General features: G+C 38.5%; 1 protein-coding gene across 1 annotated transcript in view; it reads right to left on the reverse strand.

Annotated features, from left to right (window-relative positions):
* cdh2 (cadherin 2, type 1, N-cadherin (neuronal)) overlaps window positions 1–17,912 on the reverse strand; it is a gene marked incomplete at its 3' end in the record, with an annotated part of 57,127 nt that extends 39,215 nt beyond the window's left edge. Inside the window, exons 1-2 of the mRNA XM_084090235.1 lie at window positions 17,713–17,912; window positions 14,498–14,606 (exon numbers count right to left, since the gene is read on the reverse strand). Coding sequence (XP_083946361.1) covers window positions 14,498–14,606; window positions 17,713–17,760 — 157 coding nt within the window. The 5' untranslated portion in view covers window positions 17,761–17,912. The remainder of the gene's footprint in view (window positions 1–14,497; window positions 14,607–17,712) is intronic.
* Window positions 17,913–26,291: the final 8,379 nt, after the last annotated feature.

Consider the following 26,291-nt stretch of genomic DNA (forward strand, 5'->3'; position numbering starts at 1 on the left):
CTGACTAATTGTCAAGCACGTCTTGAGCCTTTATAAATGCAGTCCAGCAGTTAAACTCAATATTCCTGCTAGAACATTAGACACATTTCAATACCTTAATCTCATACCATTAACCAGAAATTGTTTTAAACACACCAGACTGTCACAGCAAATGGCTCCATCTTTTCTGCACTAATTCACATGAAAACATTTAAACAAATTAATTGCACTAGCATTCATTACAAACTACATAATTCCATATTACATGTTGTTCATGACTTTCTTTTTATATTTACTCGTATAATTGCACTCTAACATGGAGCCTATTATAATGTGTGACCAAACGTCCATGACAATTACTATTATTTGGGTTTGAAAACCCAGAAAATTGCTTTTGTGACAAGTTGCCTGTGGGGACGCTGACTGGGTCACAAAATTTGCCGCGTCAATGGACAGACATCACAGTAGCGACCTTCTTCCACTGCATCTTTTACGTTCTCATGTCTCCAACACATACTTACACAGATAAAGTACTCACATTTAAGACAGCATGAATGTCTGAGGAATATTAGGGTTTCAGAAAGGCCTACTTAAAGATCCCAAAACACCATTCACAATGTATTTAAGTGTGGTAATAAGGGTTTTTAAGGGTGAACCAGAGCATTCAGCAGGCAGTAATGTAGGAACTAATTTTATCTATTAGTATTTGATTGGAGCATGCAAAGTGAAAACATGTCGAGTTATGATATTAAGTTAATATTCTTTTGCACCTGGCCTTGGTTATGTTTCAGAAGCCTACAATTTGATGAAAGCGCAAATTTCTTCTCAACACTGTGCACCAATGCACATTATGACCATCATGGATATTTTTAATAAAGTAAGTTTGATTTAATGATGTCTTTAAAGCATCTCTCTGCTGCTGTTATTTCTTAAATGTGGTCTGGTTACTGTGGTATGATCTGAAGCAAGAACGGAATCCAAACTGGAGTTAATGTACAAGTTAAAGAACGGTTCATTGAAACCATATTGATCCGAATATCAATGTGTCCCTCTCAATGTCTATGGTGGACACAGCCTGATTTACTTTAAAGATTAGAAGAGCAGTGAGAGAACCCTGTCTGACAGCTACACAACAGAAAAACACTGACCTATACTGCATTATGCCAGGACAAAGCAGTGCAGTGTTATGAATGGACAACATTACAAAGAAAGAACTAGTGCAGTAATTTAGGGAGAGGTTCTTTCATTATTGTACAGTAACAAAGGAGGAAATAAGTAAATGCAAAAAATGACATGTTGACTTAAAGCACAAGATCAACGAACAGCCACCCCCTCCCCCTTCCCCTTCCCCTTCCTTTTTGACCAATGAATTCCCATGACCTTTACAGTATGGATTCATTCACTAACACATTATTCAGATGATTTGATTCCTTGCATCCTGGAAAACAGAGAAAAATATACAGGCTATAGTATATAAAGCATTTGAAGAGTAACATTTACTGGGACATTGTGAACCTGTGAACACACACTCACACACTCTTCAGCACAAGTGTTCAGAGTTTGATGTAAAATGGATGGTAAGCCACAGCATTCATTAATTGGAGGTAGATGGAGGGAGGAGGGGATTACACAGGCTCCAGATTATGTGTGTGTGTGAGTGATTGAAGACTCCCTCAGGTCAGCAACGCTGACCACTGTAATTGCTCTTCATTGTGTATCACAAAGACTGACAGGAAATAACAAACAGCAAATAATTGCAAACATCTGCACTCTCTCTCACAGCGCTGAACGCAGATGATACTGTAATTTACCAAGATTGCTCAACAAACCGAATTCCGTTTTGAGATTTTGAAATAGCAGTGTGTGTGTTAACAGATTTGACTGCCTGTGGTTATACACCTTGCTAAAAACAGTCATTTTAATCTACAAACAGATTTTATAATCTGCCTCTTCTAAAACACATGCCAGTGTATTTGTATGTACCTGCGTGACGGCGCATGTTTTCACGACGTCTTTTAATCTGTATTTAGAAAGCACAGATTGAAAAAGCAAATTTTAAACAAACGAAGACAAAAGCAGGATTAGACTTCCTCAAATCTTGAGTTCCCGGGAAAATAATAGTGATTTGAGCTCAAGCCCCGATTACATTTTTTGTGTGTGCGTAACATGTGTGCTGGCATCCCGGCATTATTTGTTTAAGAGGTTCTTCCTCTTTGATCTCTTCATCTGACACACAGCAGCCGAGGATAGACCGTGTCAATAAAGGTACGTTCACACAGACAAAAGCAAAAAGACAAGCTGTAAAACAAAACCAGAAAACATTGTTGTGGAGAATCACGGTAAACCCTGAGGGAACGATAGTTTCGTATGAGAAAATCTGCATAGCTCTCAGATGAGACTCAAATACGATGCAAACGAAATTGTTAACAAACTACATTGTCTATTATGCACTCTCCCGAATCGCATTCGGATGTGGTCAGGGTGCAGAATTGCAGATATTGATTTTTTTTTCTTCTTTTGGCTAGTAGAAATCCATAACCTCCTGTTCAGAACAGATGCCCATTAGATCCTGCAGTTCAGGATAAAACATCATTATTGTGGACACATAAAAATAGAGATACAGAGTGAACAGGGTGTGTGAGTAAGTGAAGTACCTGTCCTCAGGTGTATAAACGATACAGGCAGACCGTGTGAAACAGGACTCCAGCGAGCCTACAGAGGTTTCAAATACACTCGCGCACACACATATAGTGCAAAATGAGCAATGGTGGATCGGCTTTCATTTATCGACGCTCCTCTGAGAGACACTCGATACCTTTTTAAAGGCAAAGGGAGGGTGTACCAACTACAAATGCTAAAAGCAAATCTAATCTCATGCAGAAAGAACTTAAAAAGTAATGCGTGTGCCTGATGTGTTATTTCTAATACTAGGTCAGAACTACATTACCCATAATGCACCAGGATGGCAGACTGGAGTGTAATGAGATTTGTACAGGCACTGACCCAGATAACCAAGCCCGCAGTGGAGGAGTGTGTGTGCGTGAACGCATTGCCGATTTGTCTTTGTGAGTGCAGAAAAGCAAATGTCAAGAATAAAGTTACACATGCTTTTGGTTTAGTGGACTTCCACGCATATTTAAACGTCTGTCAGAAGAAAGAACAAATGCATTTTGTGTCTTTTGGCACAAGTGTGTCAGCTTCTGTGTGTGTGAATGGTGACAGCTGGGGAGACAGTGGGATACAGTATTGCGGACAAGGGCGGACTTAGTACTTTGATATGTGTGCGAGTGCCGGGAGGTGTGTGTGCGCCTCAGGATTATCGCCAACTGTGCAGAAGAAAAATAAGCAAGAGATGTATTTCAAAATTCTCAAATTACATAACTATGTGCAGATGTAACACGCAGATAAAACTATCAAACATCCATCCTGAACAAGCATACGCTTTTGATTTGTAGTGGACGCCAAAGATTCCTCTGGCTGTGAGGTCACGTTTGTGCCTGGCTAGTTTTTGTTGACTCAGGAACAATACTCCCTGCGCAACCACGCTCAGCCAAATGGGACGAATTAGGCCAGGTTACCTAGCACCATGCTGGTTGCCCCTGACAACCCCAAGGCCTCCAGCTCGGGAGCAAAAGGGAAGGGTTTTGCAAAGGGGCGGAATAGAGTTTCATTCGGCCTCATGCTCTTACAAAACACCTCCCCCCAGGCTCGCAAAACAATGTCAGCCGTGTCAAATCAATCGGCAACGCCTAAGGACATCAATATGGGGCCAATAAATCTCACTTGAGGGAAGCCCACTCCCTCACCTCTCCGGCCATATGGGAAAGATTGTAATAACGTAGCTGCGACGCTCGACTAGCATAGATATGCACATTAAAACATTGCAGCACATGGGCGGTGCCACATTAACTGTGGCATTCGCACAGGTGATAGAGTATCGTGATAATAAAAGACGGAAAGGTGATAGTGGAATAAAAGTGGGGCTCAGAACAGGGGAGACGGAGAATGTAACAAAAGACACAAAAGCTTGTCTCCTTTGAGGAACGGCTGAGTGTAAAAACCGCGAGAGCGTACACTAGTAAACGATGCTTCAAAGGAAAGGCTGAGACAATACAACACAAAGACAGGAATATCATGATGAGACAGGCAGTGGGAGAGTGAGAAAGAAAGAGAGAGAGAAACACAACGATCAAGGCGGAGGGAGACAGACCGAGATGATGTCAGCGCTGTAAGTTTTTGAGATGGCCCCTCTGAGCAAAGCTGGACAGATCCGTAGTTTTAAAGGGATAGTTCTTTCGAAAATGAAAATCATAATTTGTTCACCGTCATAGCATTTCGTTCTTTATTTTCATCACTGAAACATAGATAAGGATCATACAGTGAAAATGCATGTTGATTTATAATGCCATACTCCCAAAAACACCATTAAAGTAATCCATATGACTTGTGCGCTATATAAGTCTTATTCTGAAGCCTTATGATTTGTGTGAGGAACAGACCATATAATTCACTGAAAATCTTCCCCTTCACCACAGGCTCACAAATCAAATATGGCTACAGTCAGTTCACTTGGTGGCCATCTTGGAAAAGTGTTAACTATATTTACTGTGATTATTATGAAACATCTAAACTCAGGTATGAAACTGTGACGGTGACAACTTTGGTATCAACTGACATCAGTGGTAAAAAATTTTTTTTGTTTTTTGTTCAAATCACATATAAAATATTTTTTTATTCCCAAACAAACAGATGAGTCTATAAAAAGCTGACTGGCATATTTAACTGTTTCATCTAAGACTGACAAATATGCATCACATTTGCGGTAGTTTACGTTAAAAACTGTGTAATCCAAATGGATGGGAATTTTATATGCAATTCAAATACATAAATCTTAAATTTAGGCCTAAATATGGCAGTATGCACCTTTTCACGTTGGTTGGAACCCACCATAAAATGAAAAAAAAAAATATTGCATGATTTCAGAATACTTTGAATTAGAGCTGGAGAATTAATCGTTAAAAGATCGCAATCTCGATTCAAACACCCGCACGATCTCATTCATAAATGATAATGATTCGCCTGTGTCTTTTACAAAATCACACCAGATCAATAAAATCTGCGCTGCCGCTGACCCAGAGAAAGCAGCTATCATGTATAGGTATGAGACAAACAGTCTTTTCAACCCCACAGTATGATTATTTCTGTGTTACAAATATTCAAATTATCACAGAAGTACTGGGATAAAAGTTTTATATTTCGGATATAAACACTGATGTCTACACTTTTTGAAAGTAACTTGATGCTTCAAATAACGATTGTATTGATTACATCGTTACACCACTAGGTGTTAAAAAATGTATTTGTCATTGAATCATTCATTCAAGAGATTCGTTCAAAAAGGCTGATTCATCCAGAAATGAAACAAGTGAAGTACTTATGACTGAGTCATTGAATCATTCATTCAAACCAATTTTTCTTTTTAAAACAACTCAGTTAAATAAATACATTTTTTAAATAGACTGCAGCAATTAACATTTTGTCAGAACCTCTAGTAAATTAAATGTTATTTTGTTTAGTTGTCTGTTCAGAATCATGGAATAATCATGATCTCTATTGAAAAAAAACAACAACAAAAAAACGTGATTTTCAATTTATCCAGAATCGTGCAGCTCTACTTAGAAAACAGTGAACAACCAGTATGAACTACAATGACACTTTTCTGATGATTTTTGTGAATGTGGAATGCGTTGACATTACAAACCACTATCCATATTCATTGTAAAGAGCTGCTTGATTATTCTGCTTAACATCTCCTTTTGTGTTTCACCAAAGAAAGAATATAACACAGGCTTAGACCGTCACCGGGGTAAGTAAATGATTTTTGGGTGAACTATTCCTTTAAGCTGGAGAACAGAAGTCACATGAGCGGGTCCAATTATCACCTCCTGCACCCGCTAACTCCTGTGCCAGCTAATGTCTTTTCTCATTAAACACTAGAGAAATCATTTTAATCGCCATTCCTTCCTCTCCTATTGTGCGTGTGTGCATTTAAAAAAGCGGACCCATATCGGGTACAGCTGCGATCCATTGTCCTGTATTAAGGTCATGCTAGCTTTACCCCGATCTAAATATATCCCTCCATCTTACGGGAAACGGCAAGAATTCCACTTCACACTCTCTTCTCTCGCTTAGCTGCTGACACACCTAAGTCAGGCGAGCGAGCTGATAGCAGAAGCAGAGGTGTGAGGAGAAGGGAAACGAGAGGAAGGGTGTAATAATGATGGGACAAGAGCGTTTATACTGCAGAAACCTGAGCGGCGATGGACACATGCCAGTCCAGCTGTCCTCTCTCAAATGTAGACTATCCTCACTCCTGTAAAAACACACACACACACACACACTTACAGAGGGGGAAAAAATGACGCATTTGTCTGAGACATGCCGATCTTGGCTTATCCTGATTGTCGGGGGGCTGGAGGGTAGGGGTACTTACAGCTTACAACCGGTGGGCTCTGGTGTCATTATATGTCTTTATATATTTACACACATGCATATGTGAAAAACGGAAATCCAGTGCTGTTCTCAGATGCCATTAGGACAGGATTAACCCGTCGTTCACCATTATCAAATAAACGGCCTTTAGATCTGAATAGCTCATACACTCATGCACAATTACGTCTACAGCTGCAACCTTTTATGGATAAAGATTAGAATAACACAAATACCAGCCAGATTAGGGGTGAGGGGGAGGGTGTTTTGGACGGGTGGCGAGACGGAGACGGGGTAACGTCTGCTGGGTTCGCTGGAATGTGTGTCTATGAAGTGCGTCGACTTGCATTCTTCACGTCCGCGGTAGCCGTCCGCACCACAAGTCAAGGCAACATAAACACTAATAAAGCATTAAAAGAGCTCCTGCCAGGCATTTTAAACCATCCAACACACACACAACTGTACGCTAAGAGTGTGTGTCCCATATCTTCCCTCTGCAGGATGGGAGAAGGAGAGATTTGGCAGAGCATGAAATAGATCACGGCTATAGGAGCACATTTATACACAAACACATAGACACACACACGCACACACACACACACACACACAAATAGGGAGGAAAGCATCGCTCCATTCAGTGGGCTGTTTTAGCATGGTGGTGTTTTGTTTATTTGCACACTGAATCATTGGGATGGTATTGATGACATCATAATTGGCCTTTCCATGTCATTGCGACACACTAACTGGATTTAGGAATGATTCATAAATTCACAACCACCATCTAAAATGACCAAGAAAGACATAAAGTCCAGTCATTTGTTTTTGTTCTTTTTTTCTATCGGGGCTGTTTTCTTTGTTCTAAATAGCTATGTGTAAAACTACCAAATTTAAAAATGACTAGTTAAGCAATTGTTCTTAATACATAATGACACATAATGGTAATAAAAAACATTTATTTGCATATAGGCTACATATGAAAATTAAAACCTTAAACCAACATTTAAAAGACACATATAACAGTCAAATAGATAAATTATATATATATATATATAGAGAGAGAGAGAGAGAGAGAGAGAGAGAGAGATAATAAATTCTTTGTTGTGAATATAAAAATAAAATAATAATAACCCTATTTGTGCGTGTGTGTGTATTGTTTATGTTTTAATTTTCATATATTCTCTATCTAGATAGATAATATATGAAAATTAAAACATAAACAATATATTAAAAAGTATATTGTACAAAATGAAATAAATATCTTGCATACATATAACATAATAATAATAATAATAATAATAATAATAACACATAATTATATACATATCAATATTAAAACTTAAAAAAAGTAAAAAAAACATTTAAAAAAAATATAAAAATGTAGTATATATATTACATTGTGTTCTCCGTTCCACTCCAACATTTGGATCTAACCTTCATATCTCTCAATCATCCTCTCCCCCAAAAGCCCCTGACTCGGCCTGATGATTGAAACCAGACTTCAGTGTAGTTCAGCCACCCCCGCATTCTCACAGCGCTCCAGAACACAGTCACCCAGGCATGCACCCAACCGCAAACTCCAGGCACGTAGAGGTCAGTGGCGCTGACCAGTGTGTGTGTGGGAGAGATCATGAGCAGTGGGCTTCTGAACCGCGGGCTCTGTTTAGCAGCGGTCAGCCTACGATGACACAGTGAGGCCCAAACACGAAAAACCCCTGCCTTTTACAGCCAGTGCTGCATAAACACGCTCAGAAACAGAGCTCGGGTTTGCGATCCGATAGGGTACTGTGATTAGCATACATGCCACATAATTACCCGTTTCCTGCGGTTAAACACCATTACTGCCTAAATGATGTCTAAAATGCCTTCTGTTCAACGATCAATAATCCTCTGAGTATGAAAACTCAAACCACACCCATATTTCCCTTTTCTCCTCTGTTTCTCTCTTTTCCTCTCTCCACCCCTCCTCTTGAACCAATATGGATAGCACAGTGGGAAGGAATCCATCATTACTACGGAAACTAGGGCATCCCGTATGAACTTGCGTAGTGCGTTTGTAAGCATGCGCGTGAGTGCGTGTGACAGTCAAGCACAAAATTAGAGACAACAGTGTTTTTGGGTCACCTGACCTCTGATAACAATGAGCCTGAGAGAATGGAATCAGACAGTTGCCATGACACCAAAGCATCCAATAATAATCCCGCAACAGTCAAAAGGGGCTTACGCGTGCACATGAGAGACAGATAGAGAAGGACAGAAAGACTTGGTGTTGTCTTTGCTTAGTATTCCAACACCCTCAAGCAGTCTCGAAAAGGGGTTCAACAATAAAGACGGCCCTGGGCCCAGTGGGAGAGCGTTTCAGGCCAGTGGACAGGACAGTCTCTTGCTCTTTTGGGCCACTGTTGCGCTATCACTACATTTACTCCCATTAATCAAGTGTTGTTATGCCTTGCAAATATTTGTGTGACATAATGAACATGATTGTTGAATTCTGCTCATTTAAATGCCACACCAAGGCAATGCTATGACTTTATTAATGCTATGATAGACAAATAAACAGATCAAGCTGCTAGCTTTCAATTAATGTTCTGCATTTTCTTTATTATGTCATCAAAACAATATTTGTATTTGATTTAAATGTTTAAAATGATTAGGTATTTATAGTATACTGTATATTTTAGTATTATAGTATACTATATATTGTATGTACCAAATTTTATATTAATATTTTATAGTACATTTATATTTCATTAAATATTTAAATTGTATACTTAGGCTACATTAATATTTTTCTAAAACCAGGGTTAAGCTTTGACTTGTGATCGACTTATAAAAGTCAGAATGGGTTAAAAATAATAAACAAATCAATAATGTTTTCCATGGTGTTTTTAATTATTATTTTACAACAAATATTGAAATTAAAAATCAAACATATATATTTCATAATTATATACTTGTTAATATTGTATATTTTATAATTTCATATTTTTACATTTATTTTTAATTATAATGTACAGATTTTTTATTACTGTTTTTCTAACACATTTTAAAATGCTACTAAAAATAAATCTAATTTGCAGTGGGACCAGTGAAAATGTTGGCAGGGCAAGTGCAAATCTGATCGACTGGGACACCACCAAAAGAAAAAAAAGAAAAAGAAAAAAATCCTTATTGTTGATCCCTGCGTAAGCTTTGCTAAAACTACAATCCAGCTCCATGAGCAGCCAATGACAACCATTGAACATGGCCTGAGTACAGTTGTCTGATGTCATTCTTTACTCTTCAAAAATACAGCTTATGTGTTAGAGCAAAGTACTACTTTAAAAATATCAGTCGAAATGGCTGATGTCACACTGGACAGGGTCCACGCCTCCCCCTGCGGCACCAAACCTTGAGACCAGCTGACTAAAGAAACATTGTGAGATTTGTACAGCGATTTAACGCAACATTAACAGGTGCACATACACACAGACACTAATGAGAGAGTGCCGGATATCGTGGTTCACAGTAATCCTGGTATGTCTGGTACAGACCACCCGAAATTTATATTTAGCTATAACGTTCAAAGGTCTAGTTTTTTTCTTTGTCTTTCCCAGGTTCACAACCATAGGATGAACCCATTCTTTCTCTTTCTTTCTTTCTTTTCCCACATGCATCAACTCTCTCACATATGCATGCTCTAATCAATACTCTTAGGGTCTTTGTTTTGCCAGATCGATTTAGGGTAATGAAGTCCATGTGGCTAAATCCTACACGGAAAAAGAGAGAAGGATTGTCAAGCTCAGAGGTTTGACCGTATGCGGATCAGAGGTTGAGGCTTTAGAGAGGTCACGTTTTATTCTCATCCGTTCTTCTTTACCTCTTTAACATAGACTACCTCTCCACACGGTCATTAAGTAAGCACGTCCGTCCTCCTGTTGCATAAAGGATCGTGCAGATGCATGCGTGCACATTTCTCCAGCCTTAAAGAGATAGTTCACCTAAAAATTAAAATCCTGTCATCATTAATTCACCCTCATGTAGTTCCAAACCTGTATGAGTTTCATTCTTCTTCAGACAACAACGGATCAATTAACTTTTAATACCACTGAAACATTTTTCAAAACAATTTCTTTTGTGTTTCACAGAAAAATAAAAGTCACATAAGTCTGGAATGATTTCATTTTTCATTTTTGGGTGAACTATCTCTTTAAATGAAGACAGAAAGCGCAGTTGTTGGCGATGTGATCTTTAAAAACTATGACAGCAAAGGCCAAACTGGGTGACTCGCGCTGTCACTCAAGTAAAAGGAGCGAATTAGGACTGAACTGCACTCTGGGACTCCAATTTTTGTGGTGAACTAAGTAGAGAACAATCCACTCCTGTAAAGCTTCCTCTCAGCTGGGGTTTTATGTTTTTTGGTGTTTTTTTTTTTTGTTTTTTTTTTGTTAATTAAAAATGTCAGCTCATTATCACATGTATATGAACACAACAAAGAATTTCGGTGCCTGAACAAATAAGACAATGGCATGCTTGGTAATCTTTAGACAGCTCATTAGGTACTTCATATTAAATTTAAAAACACTGAAAGGACAAAGCACCAGGAGTGCCCACCCCCCTCTCCAAATTCTACCTCTCTTTCTCTCTCTCTCTCTGTTTTTTCTCTCGCTCCCCTTGCTCTCTGCATTCCCGTAACCGTTCTTTAATTCCACCTCAGTCAGCCCATTGAGGGGCAGTGAACCGCATGCTGATGACCTCACTGACGCATTCTGATTGGTCAATCTCAGTGACCAACAGCCCCCACATGGGCCAGACAAAAAAGCCACTCTGTCTCTGTCGCTCTCTCTCTCCCCCCTCTCTGTGTTGACTCATTATTGTTTTTCAGCTCTTTTCTTTTACTTGTTCACAGAAAACAGGCAGAGCGGAAAGTTGTGTTTCGTTCGCTCTGATCGGAAGTGTTCAAAAACAAACACCGCCTTCTGGCTTGGTGTGATGTGTGCACGCCAATACGGTAATCACCTCTCACCCACTGCATCTTCCTCTGATCATTTGCTCTCTCCTGTTTTAAAACAGATCAAACAAGGTACAAAACGAGTTCCTGTGAACACAAGGAGGACACAGATTGAGAGAGAAATTCGTGGAGTACACATACTCAGAGGTTAAAAGAGGCTTGAGTAAGGTAATTCATGGGGAAAAAAATTACAAAATGACTCCTCCAGTAAAACAAGTTTGTATTAAACTTCAAAGCGTTATCTCTGTTCAGAAGAGATGGGAGAATTATATGAGGAAAAGAAAAACAGATGAAAGCTGGAGAAGAGGCTTAGGAGACCTAAAAGGGAAAAAATTGTTTACTGGCATGTAGGGCTGTGCAATACCATGAATATTCATGCTATATTTTTTTTCCAATGGATGAATATTTCCATGGATAACACAATGATTTTCCTAAAAATGAAAAAAAAAGTGAATGTGACTATTTACATTAAACTCGTTTCTCAATCTGAATGTCTCAGGTGGACTTGGTGTGTTTGATTTATTTCCATGAATCAGTTCAAACTGTCCATTCCATAGGCTAAGACAATAATAATAAATGTTTCTTGAGCATCAAATCAGCATATTGGAATGATTTCTGAAGGATCATGTGACACTGAAGACTAATGATGCTGAAAATTCAGCTTTGCTGATTACTACTATCCTACTACAAATGAAAATGAGTAAATAACTCACTTGTGTTCATTTAATGCAAAATAATTAGGAAAAACATGCCTTGATTTTTTTCTTACTTAGCAACAATGGCTGTTGTCAATTGACATGTATAAATATATATAAACGTAATAAATAGTCAACAGGAAAAAAAAGTAGCCTACTTTTGTTTTACTTTTATTATGGACATTTCCAGACTCACAGGAAGGAAATTAAAATCCTTCAGCGCAGCAAAGACTGCATAAGCACATTCTTTGGGTACGAATCACCAAGTGGGCTCAGTGAGACAGCACTAACTGTACATTCCTCTGTCCCACTTAAAAAGAAAAGGAGGGACCGAGGGGGAGAGAGAGTGAAAGAGAGGCTGCAGGGGAGAAGAGAAAGTCTTCATCCCTAAGTCATTTGCCTAAAAAGGATGTGATGAATGAATGTCAGAGACACAAAACATCCACCTCATGTTTAACAAGAGACTCACCCAGTCCTCAGTCAGGAGGGGTGAGATGGAGAAAGAGTGAAGGGGGAGGGAGGAAGATAGAAAGCAAATTCTTGTGTCCACTGGCAAAAGGCACTGTGCGTAACAGAGTTCACATTGACTTGCTAACCGTACAGGCCGAAATGGTAATGAAACGAGAGCCGCTTTTGTGTTTGCGTGGTCAATGCGATACAGCTCACCTTTCCACAGAAAAGGACATAGGAAGTGAATCAGTGAGTCAACTGTGAGATCAAATGACTGGTCTATGTGAGCACAATACAACTCGGCCATCAGCAGTTCCTGACTCACGCTCACACACTTGGGAAATTCCTATCAGGATGTGATATGTTGCCTCTCAGTGTGAAATTTAAAGCTAGTGTTATCACTTTTATTGTAATTGTCACAGGTATGTGCGTGTGTTTGTCCCACAGTTCGCAAATAGACCTCAAGAGGCACAAAGCTACAGCTTGTGACCGTCTGTTCGTATTCCACAACTCGCTCTTCCACGGTAACCCATGAATAAGTCAACGATATGGAAATGTAAAAATAATATGTCACTTGTTAGAAGTCAAGTAATACAGAAGTAAAAAAAAGAACAACTCCCTGGCTCTTTGGGACAAAAATATTTTGCTTAGTGATACAACCAAAACTATTCTCCCGAAACAGCAAAAAAATACATTTTCGGTTTCGGCCAAAATAGTTTTTGAGGGACCAAACGTTTAATTAGACGTGTTTTGACTGTTTCAGCATTTGACATATTTCATCCACACAACTATAAGCTCTACATAGATATATGGATGTAAACAAGTAGGCAGTGCGGATGCACTTTACCACGACTGAAAAATTATGCTAGAATAGCAATATGTCAAATTTGTTCGGCTGAAATATTGTGGGGCAGCTCAACAATGACCGGTTTAATCAACAATATTCCGAATTCATTTACTCTCATTGTCGGCTAAATGAAAACTAGTTTTGGTAACACTTTTTTATTTTTTGACGTTATTGCATGTACTTACTATAGTAATAACAGTAAATTATGAATAATTACAAGTAACTAACCAAAACCAAAACCATACCCTAACCGTAACTCTATAGTAAGTACATGTAGTTAATTAATATCACTCAGTACTTATTTGAGTAAGTACAATGTACGACACCTTAAAATAAAGTGTAACCCTGTTTTTTTTTTTGGTGTTTCAGCAAACAAAAAAATTGGGTGCATCACTAATTTTGCTATAAAATATTTAGACTGAATCATGAGCCCATAGCTGTAACTGGTGGATTAGTTTCGTTTATCTACTGGAAATGTTGAACATGTAGTTATGGCCTTTTTACGACATCATAATTAAACAGGACGCAAGGATGTTATAAGGCCTCCCAAGTTTACAGCCGCAGCACAAATGTGGCCCCTGCCGGATTGACAGATTGTATTGAGATGGCTGACTGGGATCTGTGCCATCGACTGACTGTATGGATACGGACTGGTCCAATCAATGCTATCGATCACGACGGGGGGGGTTCGACCACGGCGGGGGAGGGTGATTCAGCCCCCCCAAATATTTCACACTGTGACCCTACAAAACACATTCCACCAAAACACTGAGCTGTTCTCCCTCTCCAGCTCCTTTCTTTCACACACACACATAGGCTATATCCCCCTCTATAAACACCCCCCGCTAAATCAACCCTAACACTTAACCCCCTCCCCCTTCTCGTTCTTTCACATACACACATAAAGCCCACCCTTCCCCCATCCTCCCTCTCTCTTTCTCTTCCCAACAGAATCAGGGTGGAAACCGAAGCATGGTGAGGGAGCGTTTTGCTGCACGTTCGATCTGCATTTATTACGAGAATAAATGCAAAGAAAACATCTTTGTTTACCTTTAAGAAGAAATTGTCCCTCGGTGATGACGTCGGCAGTCATGACGTTGTACTCGTTCTCGGTGAAGCCCGGTTGACATGGCATTGCCCCCGTGCCCTGGACTGCCACCTGCCAAAAAACACAAAAGCACCAGACAAATTAATCCCCCGATTAATGGTGATTAATAAACATCGCCCCTCAGCACGAGCCAACCTCCACCGCGGCGAGAGCCAAATATCCAGAATCCCGAGAGGAATCGATGGACATAACGATCACGCTCTTTCACCATAAACAGAGGAAATGAGGCAGAACTCACCTCAAGAAAAGCACAGCGATGAGACTTTCCAGAGCCGCCGAGTCCATCGATCAAGCTCCAAATCAACTCTTTAAATTAGCAATGCTATTGTATTTTTCACCGATTACTCGCTAATTTGCAGCAGATCGGCGAAATTAAATAAGGTTCAGTGCGTGATGATTTACCGGGTTGCTTTTGTATTATGCCATTTTTCTTCATTCTGCTTTCCCCAAAGGATAGCGAGGGGTTTCTATCTCCCCTCCTCCCCCCTCCGGCACCAGGGCATCTGTTATTTTGAGGTGGGTGTAATTAGACTGATGAGGTCAGGAGGGCGAGACGTTAGAAAAGCAGAGCTGACCAGGCTACGCATACTCTGCCTTGAATGGCGTGGTCTGGTGGAGCACTTATCACATAAAAACACAAACACACACTTGTGCAGCTGCCGTAAGCACTCCGGCGACAAGTCACAAACCCCTTCTTTATGGCTTACGTTTAAAACAGGCGAGCACACCTAGCCTTTAACAGGCAGGACAAAGACTTATTCATCCTTGACTTGTCTTATAAGAAAATAAACCACCAGCACTGAGTCATTCTGTCTTAATAGCATGAGCTGATATTACAACACAAAGTCTGAATCTTTGTGTAGGCAAATAGGTGAATTTGGCTTTTAAAGGATGCTTGAGAAGATCAAAGGTGATGTCCACTGTGAAACAGCCTCTTTGTGTTGGAATAAGATCAGAGGCTTGAAGAAGACGGCTGGCTGTGTTTGTTAATGGCCCCATAGTCAATTAATCAAACATGTTAATTTGTTAGCTCAGTGGATGCTGACTTAATGCCCTACACACAACGACCAATCAAACATTTGCTTTTGTGTTAACAAAATCATCATCAACCATGAGCTATAATTGCTCAGTTTTTTTATGTCGTCATCTGGTTTATCTGCAGAGCCCCTATATAAAGCTGGCACTACATGGGGTGTGTTTGAAAATCTGACTTTAAACTGTCCTGTCAGCAATTGCTTAGCAATATGCTGCCTCTGCACATCCACACAGAGCGAATGATTCTAGATGGAGCCGCACCAGCAGCCCTGCTGACATGAAGAATCAGAGGCAGCACACGCTATAAAGCCAATGGTGATCGTGTAAAGACACTGTCAGTATAGGAATTTATAGTACCTGAGATAAATTACAATGAGATTTGTGGTATAATTAAAATACTTTTTAAAAAGCATCTTTAAAAAGTGCAGTGATTCTTTATTCGCAAACACTTTGTTTTAAAAAGCAATTATTTTGCACCATCGCTTGGTTCTTGACATAGCAGCATGGCGTATTGTGCTCGAAACATTCCTGTTAATAGTTTTATTTTTTTATTAGCCTATTATTAATAAGTCTGTTTATTACAATTTCATGTCATGAGTTTGTTGCAGTCATGATTCAAAACGTCAAGCCATTTAAAACCTATATAATTTTTATTACACTATAGCCTGCAAACTATACAAACATCATTCGTCTCTCTTGGCTGAAAACGTTTATGCTATTAAAAAAAAAAAAAAAAAAAAAAAAAAAGGTTCTATTTTAACCAACTCTGTTTGTGAATTGACTAAACTGGCATTTAATCAATTTGTAAACATCTTTCCAGTAGCCTAAGTTTAATTTTTTAACAGGATCGTGACGATTCAATAAATCATTCAGTTGTTCGCTTGAGAACAATTCAGCTCAGTTCGCTCACGAAATCGGTTCAAATGATACACTTGAAAGATTCGACTCAAATTGATTCATTCACCAAGCGGACATCGCTATCAAACAGCAGAGGGGTTTTAAACATGTGGGACCGTTATAACACGCACACAAACAACAGTAAAATGCGACATTGATGTTGTACTTTAAAAAACTTGTCGCAATAAGACATTTACGTGGGCAGGACTGTTACTTCTACTGCAGTCCACAAATACAATAAAAACATTGAAACCCGGACCAAATGGCTCATGGCCAAATGTTAACTTTATTGCCATGCAGATTTCAAACGTTACGTTCCATCATAACTTAACAATTTGCGATAGTAATTCCTCATTTGAGTGTGATGGAAATATAACACGACGTTCAAATGTTAATTCTGCTGGACTCGGCATTTTCAGCAATTCAGAGGGCAGCAGACCCAAAACCTGACAGCACGACTCATTTCACCGCTCGATGATTCGGGTTAGAGTGATTTGTCATATTTGGGTTACGCACAGACCCGTTGTTCGCCGTGAGATTTCGCATTTGCACATCTAAAAGAGATCGAGTCCGCGGAAGAGGACAGTCGCCTCGCGGCAGCCTCAATGAGCTGCTCATTAACTGATTATTGTAACATTTGTTTCATCACTCGTAAAGGGACCATTGTGACCTATTCACCTCCTCGAGGGCAACTTTTCAATCTCGTGCCAAAAGAAGCAAAAGCTCGCTTGAAAACCCGCATTCATCTGCGACTGGCTCCGGTTCAGCACGGGACGGTTTGAACGGGGCTGCTAGTACAATCCAACGGCTATACAACATAAAAAAAAAAAAATACAGAAAAAAACACATCGCACACAGTGTCTAAACCTTTTGTGAATAACTGGGAGACAATGATAACATAATAAAAACTGTCTAGAATTGCATTCGAAGAAAATTAGATGCGACATGAAGTCTTTAACCGTTCAAGACCATCAGAAAACCGTTAGTATTGAATTTGATCTAGACACTGACGCCCTATTTAAATATTCTGGCACTAACATAAAGTGTTCATTTGTATTTTGGCTAATACATGCACATAAATAATTGCTCTACAGTTAACATCTAGAGTAGGCTATAAATGATAGCAATTACGGACACGCCAAACCCCAAACATAAAGCAGCATCGCTAAAACGCACAGCTCGTGCCCGATCGAGCGCACATCGCTTTTCGGACCCTTCATTTTACCTGCAGAGCGGCGAGAAGCCCCAGCATCACGCCTCCCGAACGGTACATCGTTTAAATTCCGTCCTTTGTGAAGAAACCGATAGAGTTTGGCCGTTTTCCGCTGCGTTATAATGTTCCGTAAGGTAGCGGCGGCATGTAGCGACAGAATCTTTCCTCCGTCTCTCTCTGGCACTGATCCGTGCTGCTCTCGGTCTGGTACTGACGCTCCGCTCGCTCGAGCACTTCTACGGCAGAGACGCGCACTCAGTGGCGCCCTCTAGCCACGCTCAGTGGTACTGCGCCGGAGAGGGGGCTCCTTTCCTTCTGTCACCCCCTTCAGCCTCCGGAAGACACAGAAGACAAGACCCCGCCTCCTTCACTACAACAAAAGGAAGATCTTCTTTCTTTAACCCCACCCCAACCCCTTAATGCCCACTAAATCGGCAAGAGGGACCGATAATTCCTGGATTTAAAGTGCATGTCTCATGCTGGTGGGCTACGTTGAAAACCTAATGTTGTGGTAGTACTTCGTTCTGAAAGCATTGTTAAAAACCTCATGTAAGAGATAATGTACAGTCAGCGGTCATGATTGCAAAATAAACCTGACAGGGTGATAATATAAATATGGATAGCCTATGGAATATTGATTAGAACTGAAATTATTTTATTTTGTGAGAAGAGACCGAGAAGTGTTAGCCTACAACAAATTCATGTCACCGTAGTCCTGATCAACCTGTTCAGAGTGTATCTATCAATGGTCACACTTTAGATTAGGGTCCAATTCTCACCAATAACTAACTATTAACTATGACTTTTGCCTAAATAAATTAATAATTACTGCTTATTAATAGTTAGTAGATGTTAAGTTTAGGTGTTGGGTGGTATAGGATTAAGGGATGCAGAAAATGGTCATGCAGAATAATATGCATTAATATGTGCTTTATAAGTACTAATAAACAGCTAATATCCTAGTAATATGCATGCTAATAAGTAATTGTTAGAATTGGACCCTAAACTAAAGTGTTACCGGAATATTTTGGAAACCATGAATCATTATTTGTAGAATCCGCAGAGCATAGATAGTAAACATTGGTTTTTGAGATGAATGGTCAGTTATACAGAATGTCTGATCACTGAATGACCAATTAAAATCAAGTATTCCAGAGACCTGTGTAATAAATCCTGACAAAGTAACTCAATATAAGCCAATTTGGCTTTAGTTATGGCAAAATTTTTATGAGTATCAGATGGGGAAAAGTATGCCTGTCTTATGCTGTGAATTTTAAACAGTGTGAATTGACAATGTAAATGGATTTTATGACAGTGCTGAAACTTGATTAGGGGATTTGCTCAGGTGATGTCTTATTCCACTGCTGTCTTGTGGGCATGACTGCGTCTCTAGTCGTGACAGGCAGGGACAGGGACAGGGAAACTGGCACTTGGAGTGCCTGTGACAGCAGCGGATGTCTATGGAGCAGATGTCCTGTGCGCTCTGAGAGAGTCTCCGGTCATCACCGCGCACCACCATCTGCTCATCATTACCGGCCCGGCCGAAACACACAAACACACACACACACACACACCAACCGTGGAGCCGCCGGTCTGTCTCAGTGACATCAGAGAGGTTGGCCTTGACAGAGAGCGAGAGAGATAAGCGATAAGAAGGGGGAACAGTGGGGAACCTGTATCCCAACATCAATGTTTAAAGGGATAGTTCAACCAAAACATGCACCATTTACACATTCAATAGCTACATGAATTTCTGAAGAATGATGACTTTTTTTTAATACTTATATGGTGGATAGATTTTTTTTTTGTTGTTGTTGTCACATTAGACATTGACAGCCCCAGTCTTCATTCACTTTTATTATGAAAATATTAACCTAAAAAATGCCTTTTTGGTTCCAATGAAGAAAGAAAGAAATCCAGGTTTAGAATAACATGAGGGTGAGTAAATGATGACAGAATTTAAAAAAAACACAAAGTCTATCTTTGTACAGTGGTGTTACCTGGGAATTTCATCACATTCGTATGTTTCAGGATTGTGTATTGTCTTTGGCACTGTTATTTTTCTCTGAATTTATTGTTGACTGGTCTACTAACAGAACTGGACAAGTGATATCTTGTGTTCTCAATACGAAGGTTTTCAAAGTTACCTGGATGGCAAACTATAAATTATCTGTTATATTATCTTCCTTCCATCTCAGTAAGGTCCTGGAACTGCTTCATGGATCCTTATAACATTCTATCAGCTTATACAAATTTATACTAAAAAAGTTAATAAGTGCTATCTTGCAGGATTGGGCAAAATTCAGACTTTAAGAACGGGCTCCTATTCATATAATGAGTGTGAATTTGGATTCAGTTGGTTTCAGTTCACAGGATGTTGAACTGGAATTTGAATGGGAATGTTAAGAAGAGGATTTTCCTGTTATTCAAAGGAATTCAATGTCACAAAACATACAATGACATCCTTAATTTACAAATAATCCAATTCTCTTCTGCTCACCATGGCTGCATTTATTCAATCAAAAATGCAGTAAAAACAGTAATATTGCAAAATATTAAAAGAACTGTTGATATTTTAAAATGTATTTGATTTCTGTGTCTTTTGAGCAGCAATTCAGCATATTAAAATGATTTCTGAAGGCTCATGTGAAACTGAAGACTGGAGTAATGATGCTGAAAATTCAGCTTTGCATCATAAGAATAAATTATTATAAATTAAGAATAAATACTTAATTTAAATACATTTTTAAATTAAGTATAAAACAATTATTTTAAATTGTAATTATATTTCACAATATTACAGTTTTTACTGTATTTTTGATTAAATAAATGCAGCCTCTGTGAGTATTAACAAATTGTAAGTTTCCAAACTTTTGACAGGTATTGTGTGTGTGTGTGTGTGTGTGTGTGTGTGTGTGTGTGTGTGTGTGTGTGTGTGTGTGTGTAATACATTCAAATTAAATACAAATTTCTATAAAATGAATACCTCTAAATACATCATAAAACCTATACCTCAACCATAGCAGTTCATTCAAAACTTAGTTTTTATTTTTATTTTTTTCCATTTAACTTTAAAGTTTTAGTAATTTAGTAACTGTGTGTTTCAGTTATTTTAGTGCATCAAATTAAACTAAATTAAAGTGAGAAATAATTTTTTTAATCAGTTAATGTTTATTTTATTTCAAGTATTAAGTTTAGTTACAATAACCCTGATTCCATTTTAATTCCACTTTTTTAAATTCAAATTGCAATTGTGCGTCACTGCATCCTGTTTGTCTCAAATTCAGGAAGTGAACTGGAATTTAACATTCATTCTTAATTCAATTCTCATGGCATGCAATTCTGCTACCTTGTGCCTTACTTGATCGTTAACAGCAATTCATTGAGGTTGAAAAGTTGATTGGCCCATTATGAACAACTAATAGCAGCGACTACTTAATAGTCACACATATTTAGCTGCTTAATGAATTATTTGGGAGCAAATGGCCAGAGAATTCCTCTCAAAATCTATATAGACACAGTCCACTACTCTTGCAATGCTAAAAGCATTATGGTCAGAACAGCACATTTTGGTCAGCTAGCTAACTAGCCATCACTTCTCATGGGAGGCCGCCCCACATTTGAGCTTCAGACTCCCTACAGACTTGAGAAATAATTTGTCTTCCTTTTTTCCAGACTACATTTTCCATGCGCTGAACCATATTTCAACCATACATGTTTTTCATGCCCTGACGTCCCTTTGAGTCATGAGTCATGCTGAATTGCAGCATCTGCAATATGAATAAATTGAAATTGTGCAAATATAACACTGTCCCATAAGGATATATGGAGATTTAGTAAGTCCTCATATGATCCAGAAGTATTTAGAATCCAAGCATGAATGATGCAGGAGACATGCAGGAAACTGTAGCTCATTATTAATTTACTTCACAGTGATTGGCTTTTGAATGGGCATGCAAAGTTTCATTGGTCCACTGAGAGATGGATATGGAGGTAGAGTACTTTAACAGTTATTAGGGTTAAAGGTTGCACTGAGAGTGTTTTTTGAGTTCATTGCCTATATGCTTATATGAGATGTGTTTTACATGTTATTGTATAATAGAGGACAGTCTTAAAGGGATAGTTCACCCAAAGATAAAAATTGTCATCATTAAAGGCCCGATATACTTAAAGCGAAATGGAAGAACGAACTTGTGTGATATGTACAAAAAGTTAATTTAGTTAAATTAAGTTTTTAAGTTCGCTTCGTGTGGTTCGATCTACGTCTGTGAGTATGATATAATAGGTAGGTGGGGCTCTGTGGTTCCGCCTTCTTTGACGCAGAAATCTTCTCCGGTTCATTTCTCCTGTTAAGTCCGTTGAGCCAACCCGATCTCACGGCAATTCATACGTATTTTACGAGGTGGCTAATTCATACGAATTCATACGACCTCACGCGTACGATTTTTGCTAAATCATAAATATTTTTGCCAAATCGTATATATTTTTGCTAATTCGTACGAATTCATATGAATTGGTCGTGAGATAGCGTTGGATGAGCTCAGATGGGAGTAAAAACATGAGCACACTGGATACTATGAATTGAAGTTGCAATTCTAATAGAAATACAGTTTTTTTTTTAATGTTTATTACTGTAAAGCTGCTTATTTTAAGCAATATATTGTATACAGTGCTATATATAAGCATGACTTGACTGGAGTGCCGAATTGCAGAATTTGTTCAAACATATCCACGTCACTATGATCAGATGTAATTTTTGTCATGTTTATTTTGTCAATGAGAGGAAAGCGCGCAGCAACACTTACATATTCATCAAACGGCACTCGTAGCAGTGTAGCGTTTGTCGGGATGTTCGCTAACAATATATCGCTGCAAAGGTATTTCAAACTTCCTTTTACCGCTTTTAAACGTTAAAAAACCTGAATATATCATCGGTATATTTACTCACCCTCATGTCGTTCTACACCTGTATGACTTTCTATTCAACACAAAAGAAGCTATTTTGAAGAATGTCTGTATCCATAATGAAAGTCACTGGGGTCAAAATAAAACAACGACATCAGTGTGAGTAAATGATGGCAGAATTTTCATTTGTGTGTGTGTGTGTATATATGTGTGTTGGCTGTCCCTTTAAGACTAAATGCAATTATGTACGGTCAATGACTTCAGTTTCGTTCTCTATCTCTCTTTTTCTGTAGTGATTGTTCCCTGAGGGAAGCAAGTTATGAGAAAGCTCTGATCCTATCTCTTACTTATCCCATTAGCATGCCACTGTGTGTATAGTGAGTTTAAGATGCTCTGCATGTTGCATGTGTTTGTGTATGTGTGTACGTGCTTTGAGCTAAGTGGGGTCACATTCTCATGCACTTCACTACAGTGTGTCTAATAGTCTACATTCTAAATCCGTTCCTTTACTTTTCCATCAAAGCATCTTTCCTTTTTTCTTGTCCTGTTTTTCCTCCAGCTTTCACCTTAGGCCTCGAAGCACTAAGAAACCTGGAAAAGACAATCCACTTTGAAAGGCTTCATGACAATCTTCTAAAAGTCACAATCAAAACAAAGTATCAAACCATATCAAGTGTAAAAACAACGATGGTGCTGCGTGAATGGTTCAGATCTAAATGTCAGCTGCCACAACAGGTTTATATGTATGAGCGAGCTGCAGAATTTGCATTCAGTACTCCGCTCTTCATAACCATTTGTAAACCATCATCTTACAAGCTCAAATGAAATGCACACTTTAACGTGCCTTTAATATTCTCTTTGCATCTTTGTATATTAAACACGAAGAAGATATGCTTTACTATCTGACACATTTTGTGCAATAATGGTCTGTCATATCCAGGTTGTGAAATCTGTGGTAGTGGCTGGAAATATCATTAAACACTTTTTTCTTTTCTTTTGCCGTAAGAGAATCTTATTTTGCTCAGTTGCTCGACAGAAAACCATCTGGGTTGTTCAGGGAAAGCAGGAATGTTTTATATTTCCATTAACAGAAGATAATTCAAACAAATACTAAGCATGGGTGGACTAATCTTAGAACACACACACGCACACACGCACACACGCACACACACACAGCTAAATGGGGACATTCCATAGACGTAATGGTTTTTATACTGTACAAACTGTATATTATATCCCCTTACACTAACCCTTCCCCTAAACAATCACACAAAACTTTATGAATTTTTACATTTTTAAAAAACACCTTTAATTACTATATTTTTATACCAGATTTACAAATGAGGACGTCCCTAAAGGGAGGTTTTTGGAGATTTTACACACATACGACACGCACACACACACACGCAAGCGCGCATATACACACACACACACACACACACCCCCCCGAGTGTGTTTTTTTAACATAGAATTCATGATTCATCAATTGGTTCAAACCAAAATGTATTTTAAATTGATAAAATGTACAACCAACATGAGACCACATACAAAAAAACATACTCTCTGTAACAGTGGAAACAAGAAAAGAACGTGCCAGGTTACAGTAATATGAAGGAATTTTATGTATTGCTTTTTCACAGGTGTTTTACCAGTATTTTGAACTGTGCTTTGCATTTTGTTAAGTTTTATGGTTGAAGGAAATGTCTCCAAGTTAACAGAGAAAGTACTGGTAATTATCTTCCAGGACACTGTTTGTTTCTTACAGTGTAGGCTATTTATTATTAAAAATGAGTGTCTATACAAAATTATTATTTGCTCTGATTAAAAGTAAATACAATTAAAACGACAGGACAAAATGCACTCTGTCTCTGGCATGTAGCAAATAAGAGGTATGAAATATGATCGAGTGCAATAATAGGCCTACAGTATGTACTGTTTTTCATGGTTTTGAGAATTTGTATGAGAACTTTATGCACATATAAATATGAATAAGACAGCCTAGTAAGGATTTTTGATAATAATGCCTTTATTTATTTAGCAAGAAATGTTTCATAAGTGAAGTGAAGGTGAAAAAAAAGAACTAGCAAACATGGTGCATTTAATGCTGCCTTCATGTGCTTTCAGAATTAATGCACCTAAAGGCATTATTACAACTTTCCAACTCATAAATACGAACTTCCCAGGAGGATTAAATTGAACAATAGTCGTGTATATTGGAACTACTTCCGCTTGTCTGGACACAGAAACGCTGAAAAGCACAAGCAGTCAGACAGTGTTCAGTCACACTCACAGCACTCATTCAAACAGAGGGCTTGCCAGAGGTCACGACAGTGAAAAGAAGCATCATCTGGAGTTATTTCACTCCACTAAATAATGACAAAGCTAAACGGGATATCTATCAAAGGCTAATTGGTTATGTGCTGTTTGACCTTTTGTAGAAATGTAGAAGTTGTTGATTGATAATGTTCTAATTATTAATAAATGTAATCCTTTATGTTAAATGACTAACCTATTATATCCTCATAAATCATTAAAAAAAAAAAAAATCAGTTTAATAGCATTATTGGTATTGATTTTGATTGTACCTGAAAAGACGAATAAGTGCATTGCTCAACCTCACAAATATGCTGATATATACTGTAGCAGAAAAAATAACTTTTTCAATCTCCAAAACACTGTTAAGCCAACTCAAGAACTCTGTACAGCAGAGTGTGTCTTGATAAGGCAGTTTTCTGCTTAATTAAGTTTCATTAAAGAATGTTTTGTCATTTTAAAGTGCCCCTATTATGCTATTTTAAAGGTTCCTAATGTAGTTTTGGAGGTCTCCAAGGTAAAAAAAACAAAAAAAAAAAACGGTTTGTGTGTGTGTGGTGTGTGTTCTAATCTACGGTCTGAAACGGTTCAATAAAGGATTCAGTCTCTCGAAACCCCTCCTCTCCGAGAGCTCTGATTGGTCAGACGGCCCAGTCTGTTGTGATTGGTTTAGTGATTACAGCACATGTCTGAAAACGAAACGCTCATTACCATTTCTGAATTTCATCTCTGGAGGCTTCCTCAGCACTTGTATACACAGTGACATAAACAATAACGTTTCACTGTATCAATTTGAGCCCGATTCCTCATCCCAAGTGCATGCAAAGTGGATTTTTGGATTTCACAGCTCAGAAAACAGCATCTTTTAAACATGTCGACAACAAAAACCAAACACTTCCAGGACTCAGCTACAAGTACAGTGTTTGAGGGTCAAATTAGATGTTGTTCGAGGGCGACAAATGAAGACCATAGGCTGACATTATGCAAATTTGTTCGTGCAGGAAGTAAGACTGGAATTACTGACGATTCGTTTCAGGCAGTTCAGAATCGGCTCTTTCTTGGGAGACATTAACTTCATTCATCATGCACTTTGATCTTTGAAACCTTGCAGACCTTTTACATTGACAAACAGCTATTTAACACTTTATGAAAGGTAATATCTGAAAAAAATCAAACGGGCGCACTTTTAACATCATAGTTTAGCATTTCAGGGTAAAAAGTTTAAGCAAATTTTGTTGTATTTTAATATAGGCATACTAATGTGAAATGTACTTTTTGAGGTTACATTTTCAATTCCATTTTAAATGTCTCAGATATTGATATGCACATGATGTGCATCATGCTAAGCCAGAAATACTGGCCATTATACACAC

The sequence above is a fragment of the Abramis brama genome (assembly GCF_963993115.1).
Source record: "Abramis brama genome assembly, chromosome: 18".
Taxonomy (NCBI): domain Eukaryota; kingdom Metazoa; phylum Chordata; class Actinopteri; order Cypriniformes; family Leuciscidae; genus Abramis; species Abramis brama.